This window comes from Aptenodytes forsteri, unplaced genomic scaffold, assembly GCF_000699145.1.
Source record: "Aptenodytes forsteri isolate BGI_AS27 unplaced genomic scaffold, ASM69914v1 Scaffold118, whole genome shotgun sequence".
Lineage (NCBI taxonomy): Eukaryota > Metazoa > Chordata > Aves > Sphenisciformes > Spheniscidae > Aptenodytes > Aptenodytes forsteri.
Window position 1 is genome coordinate 2,375,458 of NW_008795859.1, and position 7,053 is coordinate 2,382,510.

A 7,053-nucleotide genomic window follows, 5' to 3' on the forward strand; every position below is an offset into this window, starting at 1 on the left:
AAAAAAAAAAAAAACCAACCCCAAACCCAAACCAAAAAAAACCCGAAACCCAAAACCTAACTCAATTATGGTAAAACTTTTCATCCTTAAAAACAAACACCCACCAAGCACCAAGAGCAAATCTGAAAGCAACATCTGCCTCTCGGTCCCCTGGCTCGTTCCAGCAAGGATGGTTACTACATGATACAAGCTCAGCAGCAATGGTAGTGAGCCTGAGCCTGCAGGCACTCAGTGCAAAACTCTCCCGGCATTCAGCCCCGTGGAAGTGATCCAGTTTTCACCGAAGCCCAAGGGAGCTCCCTACGGACTTCAGCAGACTTTGGATTGGCCCCATAGATCGAAAGCAGGAGCAGGACCTTGTTTTACAGTCAGTGTTTTTCTATCCAGCCCCAAAAGCCACCCGCCAAAATTCCTGAAGGGGTTTTCAGTCTTCCCCTCCATGCATGCATTTAACATCCATTACAGTTAATAGCAGTTACACATGCGTATCAATGGGAGAAAAGTCCCAGTTGAGAGGAATTACTGGTAGTAAGAAAAGAAACCCAGTAGAAACGCTGGGAATTGCTAAAGACCCAACTCCCTGGAATAAATCCGTTTCCCTGTTTAACCAGCCGGCATCTGCCCGCCGGACCATAATGCAGGAAGCTCTGCAGTGTGTGTTTGTGTGTGCACGGGTGTGTGACGCGCGCGGGGTGAGCAAACGGGCGTCGTTCTGCAGCGCGCGAGCCCGTCGGCAAGCCGCCTCCTGTCTCGGCGTCCCAGCAAGCGTCTCGAGCGCCGGCCCTCGCCGCTCTTACTTGTGAGCCGTGTTGTAATCGTCCTGTGCCACGGCCGGCGGGGAATGGTCTATCCTGAACTCTTCCTCCAGCCCGCTGGGCGCCTTTGCTGAATCCCCCCGGGCTGCGGGTTGGCGACTGTCCGCGCCGCCCCCCTCCAGCCCCAGGATCTGTCTCTGCACCAGCTTGGAATAAAGGCCTCCTTCTTCCATCAGCTCCTTGTGCGAGCCCTGCTGCACCACGCGGCCCTTGTCCAGCACAATGATGTTGTGTGCCTTCTCGACAGTGCTCAGCCTGTGAGCTATGACAAGCACCGTGTGGTTCTGCAAGTCGCCGTAAATCGCCTGCTGAATCTGCGCAGGAGGAAAAGACGTTAGTGCCCGAGCGTCGCTGGCTCCGCTTTGGAAGGAAGAACAGCAGCTTTGTGGTCTGTTAAGAAACCTCTGGATGGGAGGTTTGCTCTCCTCTGGCTACACAGAGGACACAAGGCTCCCTGCAGCACTACCAGCACCAGCATGTCCATCCCAGCTCTCGCTGTGCGGCCCAAAAGGCCGTCTCAGTCCAGCCAGCCTGCAGGTGCGGTACGCACACATGCACTGCCAGGTCTGATCCTGCAAGCTGGGTTCTTATTAGAGCTGGGCCCCAAATTTGGAGGCCACGTGGTGTTGGCATGGACTGCAGAAGGCCAATACCCGGTAAATGCAGCTGCTCAGAAAAGCAGGGCTACTTCCTGGGTGTATCAAGGCAAAGCAAGAGAGTTGTTTTCTAGCCAAGAGCCAGACAATGGCACTAAGGTCTAAAGACAGGCAGATGGCCACCAGGCCACATGCCACACTGACACCCCTGGCTAGCCAAAACCAGCCTCTGGCTGGCATCAGATACCACAGACGTGGCTGAGGACCTGCAAGCCCATGAGCTGCTCCAAGGTCAGATGCTTACGCTGCCCCACACTGTGGGCCAGCAGCGCTCATCCTCCAGGACCGGGAGACATGTCCTCACACCTCAACCTTGAACTAGCTTTCCCTCGTGTCATTAAACCAGTGAGGCCAAACTGCTAGTGGTAGAGGTGTTTGGTCATAACATCCCAGCCAGATAAACCCAGCTCAATTCACGGAAAGCTCAGGGCCTTTCCTGCCAGTGTGGTTTCTTTGGTGCCTCAGCTGGGATTTTAGCTCGGGCAGTCCTACTCTGCCTGCTGCAGTTCCATTTTTTAGGGTCTTCCTCCGTATCCTGTCCTAAAAAGCTCCACGGTGCTGCTGTATGCCCATTAACACTTTTCACATTTCAAAAATTGGCAGAGATCCCTATCTCATCAGGTTTGTCAGGCATTGGCTGCTGTGAGCACAGGATTATTCTCTTCTTGGTGGCTACAGCAGTGTTGGAAGCAAATTCCTGCTCAGGAATTAGCGTCTTACCCAAACCTCTGATTGCACCATGCCAAGACTAAGCTTGTCCATAGGCTGGAAATTGGAGCTACAGTCTTTCCTCCAAACACAGATTGCCTCTGTGGCCCAGACACCCGAGTCACCTACTCACCGCATGTTCACTCTCCGCATCCAGCGCGCTTGTGGCTTCATCCAGGATTAGGATGGGGGGAGTTCGGATCAAGGCCCTGGCAATTGCCACTCTCTGCTTCTGGCCACCTGACAGCTGGGCTCCTTTTTCACCTGCCTCTGTTGGGTCAAGAGAGAGGAAAGGGTCAAAATAAAAATCAAGAGCTGCCATGAAGTTCAGCTCCCAGCCAGCAGCATCAGGATGGTGTCATGGTTTGAAGCAAAGACCAGGTAAACACTTCTGCTTCTGCTCACTCGGCAGAGCAGTTTAAATGAGTTAACACATCCCTGAGGCTGCAGTCTTTCCCTCCAGCAGCAAGTTCTCCACTATTGCCCCAAGGTCTGAGGCACTGATGCTCATGGAAACAATGCAGAGAAGTCCCTGAGCCTGGGAGATGATCCAAACGCCGAGCCCCCCCTCCTGCCCTGGCCCATGCAGCTGCATCGCCGCCATCTCTCCCTGCAAGTTGGGCTCTGGAGGGTGTGCAACCGAGGCAGCAGGAGGGGAAACCGGGACCTCTCTGCTGGCTCCCATAAACACAAACCATCATCAGTCTGACCTGCCTCCTCACAAACTCCCACTGTCACAAACGCATCAGCTTTTGTTACTATGGATTTATTGCAGGTTTATTTTCTTCCTGTGCAGGCGGGGTGGTACACAGCTAACTGCTTGGGTTCTGGGCTTTCCTCCTGATCACTGCACTGAAAAACGGCGAGACTACCAGTGCCGCATCTCCGTAACATTGCCAGGCACCGGGAGCCAGACTGGTCCGGATGGGATGGGGGACGCTCACCCCGCTGCCACAGAGCAGCGGCAGAAATGCTCTCCCGGGATGGGCTCAGAAATCCTGCGACAGCTCAGCCACCCCAAAAGGCAGCCAGGGTGCTGCACCTCTCCATGTAACCGCCTCTGCAGTGCCTCCGAGCTGCCACGGATTTGTGTCCGTCACTACCTGCCTGACTTTCCACCCGAGGGGAGAGGTTCTGCCTTCCCTAGGCACAAAATGCTTTCAAGTGCAAATGGAGGGATTTTGGTACCTGTGTGGTAGCCGTCTTGTAACTCCGTGATGAAGGTGTGCGCGTTGGCCTTCTGGGCAGCCTGAACAACCGACTCAAAGGAGGCTGAAGTTAAGCCGTAAGAAATATTATCTGCAATAGAGCGGGCGAACAGCACCGGCTCTTGGCTCACCAGGGAGATCTGCACAAAGGAAGGGAAGAGCAGGGGGTCGGGAGCAGAAGATGTGCCGGCCGGTGTCTCGGATCATCGGCATTTGTTCCTGCTGGGTAAGGACTCAAGCGGGCAGAGCCTCACCATTAAACCAAGATAAAGAAGTGCCTCAACGTGAGCTTCCAGTGAGGATGCTAACGACAGGGTGCCCAGTGGCAGCCCCAGCCCAGTTTGCATCGTCTGCTGGGAAGCCATTTTGCAGGAAAGAAAACCGATGCAATGCTGGTACATTGGCATCTGGGACGGGCTTCCCCCTCCAAGACCCTGCTGCGTTTTTGCTCCAGACCCCCATTCCCATCACTGTTTGCTTTTCCCAGTATGGGAAACCAGTTGCTGGGTCAAGGCAGGCTGGAGAGATCCTCTCACAGGGCCTCACTGATTTTCCATTCAAGGCCAGTAATCACACTTGGGCCACGTGAATGAGCCCTCCTGCATCTTTTAATCCAAAATTAGCAAGTTACGGACATAGCTGCTGCAATTCCTTAATTGCTTAGCAACAGCCTCCCTGTCCTACCTTACGGCCGTTGCTGTTCACTCTCACATTCAGCCTGCTTTGTCACTCAATATTGAAATAAATTGAACCCTCCAAATTATTGCTCAGAACTGGGCATGAAGAGAGCCAGCGGGACACAGTCATATTTTAATTGACTTCTCCCCATGCTCCTAACACCGCACCAGGCTTTTTAAACTGAAAGGCTTGCTTGTCTTTTAATTTTCGCTCGGTACGGGCAGGGAATGTAAATTAGTCACACTGACTTTGGTTTTCCAGCCTGTCTCTGATCAATTGTTTTTGGGTTTTCCTGCTGACTGGTGAGGCCATTTGCTCTGGGGGCAAACAAAGAAGGCAGTTACTTGCAGAGGACATGAAGGCTGATCTGTGCTGACACACAGACAAGAGCTGAGGGGCCTTGACCCCTCTCCTGGGCAAACCACCCAGCCCCTCCGGTGCTCCAGCTGCTGCCAGGATCCTGAGAGGTTTAACTCCCCATTAGCTGAGAATTACTTTAAGGTCTTAAGGTAGAAAGTGCTGGAGGAATGCAAACCACTTTTTTCCAAACCCAATTTAGATGATAATTAATACAATAACCAAAAACATATTTCTACTGCGTTGGCCAAAAAATACAAAACAAAACATGTTTCTTGTTCTGTTTTTGGAAGACTTCCCCCTCCCCATGAAACCACTCTCCATCCCTTTCCCTTCCGCCCCCACAAATTATCTGAATTCGTTTCCTGGACCACCTCCAGCCTCCATCTTTCTGGACATTTCAGAAGTTGCCAGATCAAATCCAAAGCAACATGCAACGCTACCATCCATCCCCTCTGATCACGGCAGGCGATAGCTAGAATACACGTATCAGTCGCTCGTACCACTGAGTGCAGGTACTTGTGATCGTACATGTTAATGGGACGCCCGTCCAGCAGCACCTGCCCGTCTTGCAGAGGGTAGAAGTTCTCCAGGATGTTGACACAGGAGCTCTTCCCGCTCCCTGAAGGACCCACCAGCGCTGTCACTTTGCCGGGGTGCAAGGTGAAGGACACATTCTGCAACAGGGATGGGAGAGCATGCTCAGGTCCTGGCTTTTCCCAGGCTCCCGGGGCAGTGGCTCGGGCACTATGCAAGAAAGGTAGCCGAAATCTGGCCGCGGTGACCCTCCACCTTGGTGACATGCCACATCAGCCATCTCTCCTGGCTCTGGGGAAGCAAGAAGCCTCCAAAATTGCTTCAAATTTGCCTGCTGATGTAGCAGGACCTCTAAAAACTGCAAAGCAAACTAACCCCTTTGCTGTCTTCCCCTGCCCCATGACCCCAGCCCAGCTCCCATGGAAGGAGTCTGAGAGAGCTTGGCACAAAGCCCTGTACCATGCTGACATGTTTAATGCCTGAGCGGGGAACAAGGGTTTTATTAATAAATCTCATTCCTTGTAAGGAGGGCTGGCCCTAAACACCCACTGTTCCTTATAATCTGTTTTCCAGCATGCTGTCGAGCCTGCCTTTACGCATCTCCAAAAGGGCAGCTGACATTTCCCACGGGCTGGGGATCAGTTATTGCTGTGATGGAGAAGCAGCGCGTGGTGCCTTGTGGCGGGGAGCGCTCTGCGCCTGCGGGGCTCACCTGGAGGACCTGCGTTGCAGAGCGAGTGCGGTAGGAAAACGTCACGTTTCTGAACTCCACCTTCCCATCCACGTGGTCTGGGGCCAGGGACCCGTCGTTCACCATCGTTGGCTTGCGGTCGATGAACTCGAACACCTTCTCGGCAGCTCCCACTCCCTGCATCAGGCCGCTGTAGACGGAGCCGACAGACTGGAAGGGAAGAGGCAACGGTGAGACCCTCCCATGTGATGGAAAAGGCAATCGGTGTGACTTGTAAGGAGAATGGTTGAAGTATTCCCAAGTCTATCATCTGACATTAACTACAGTCATCAGACACAGAAAAACAAAGCTTTTCCCCCTATGCAGTGTAGAGAGGGGATATATGGGCATATCCAGGGAAAGGGCATCTAAAGAGGTTTGTGCAGGGGTAGACCCAGAGGGGAACAGAAGAAGGAAACAGATTGGGAAGAGAAGACGTGCACCAGGTGATACATGACCCAAACTTCCACCAGATGCCTCCACCTATCTCCGTTTGCTCCAGACCAGCAGCTCCCCAACCCAATGGCTGAACAGAGTCCACATAGGGCAGCACATCGCACCAGCTCCCGAGGGCAGCCGGCTCGTTCCCTAGCACACTTCTCAAACACAGAGCAGCTTCAGGCTGGACCTTTCTAGACAACCATTTAGCAGCTGATACGGCTGTTCCCTGCCGGGATATGGTCCTAGTGGATTTACCACTGTGCTTTCCCAACTACAACTGCTGCACGCTGGCACCGGCTTCGGTAGAATAAACCCCCATCATGTTGGCTCTTTTCAATATTAAACCCAGAGCTGCAAAACAGCCTGTACTACAACTGCCCCTCCCATCAGGAGGGAAAAAAAAACCCAACCCAACCCAACCCCACACCAAAAACACAGCCTGGAAACACCACCAGAGCCTGTAGTCATCCGAACAGATGGTGAGAGCCGGGCACGCTGCCTCCAGCTCTGCTCTGCTGCTGTGTAAAGGCTGAAGCGCCGCCAAAACCATGCTTGGCTGCGAGGAAACCTCGACTTGATCATTTCTGCCTCGATTAGCCAAGCTTACGCCTTTGCAAGGGGAAGGCAGCCCTGGGTGGGCTCTGCCATCCCACCCACAATCCCATCTTGCTAATGTGCTGCCAACGCAGCAGCTTGCGCCTCCAGCTCTGCTCTGCTGCTGTGTAAAGGCTGAAGCGCCGCCAAAACCATGCTTGGCTGCGAGGAAACCTCGACTTGATCATTTCTGCCTCGATTAGCCAAGCTTACGCCTTTGCAAGGGGAAGGCAGCCCTGGGTGGGCTCTGCCATCCCACCCACAATCCCATCTTGCTAATGTGCTGCCAACGCAGCAGCTTGCAGCCTATTCCGGGGGGGGGGGGGGGG

General features: G+C 53.5%; 1 protein-coding gene across 1 annotated transcript in view; it reads right to left on the minus strand.

The window, feature by feature from the left end:
- Nucleotides 1-793: 793 nt before the first annotated feature.
- Nucleotides 794-7,053, minus strand: part of ABCB9 (ATP binding cassette subfamily B member 9) — a 13,265-nt gene continuing 7,005 nt past the window's right edge. Inside the window, exons 7-11 of the mRNA XM_009283916.1 lie at nt 5,672-5,860; nt 4,926-5,099; nt 3,368-3,527; nt 2,313-2,449; nt 794-1,129 (exon numbers count right to left, since the gene is read on the minus strand). Of these exons, the coding sequence (XP_009282191.1) occupies nt 794-1,129; nt 2,313-2,449; nt 3,368-3,527; nt 4,926-5,099; nt 5,672-5,860 (996 nt within the window). The remainder of the gene's footprint in view (nt 1,130-2,312; nt 2,450-3,367; nt 3,528-4,925; nt 5,100-5,671; nt 5,861-7,053) is intronic.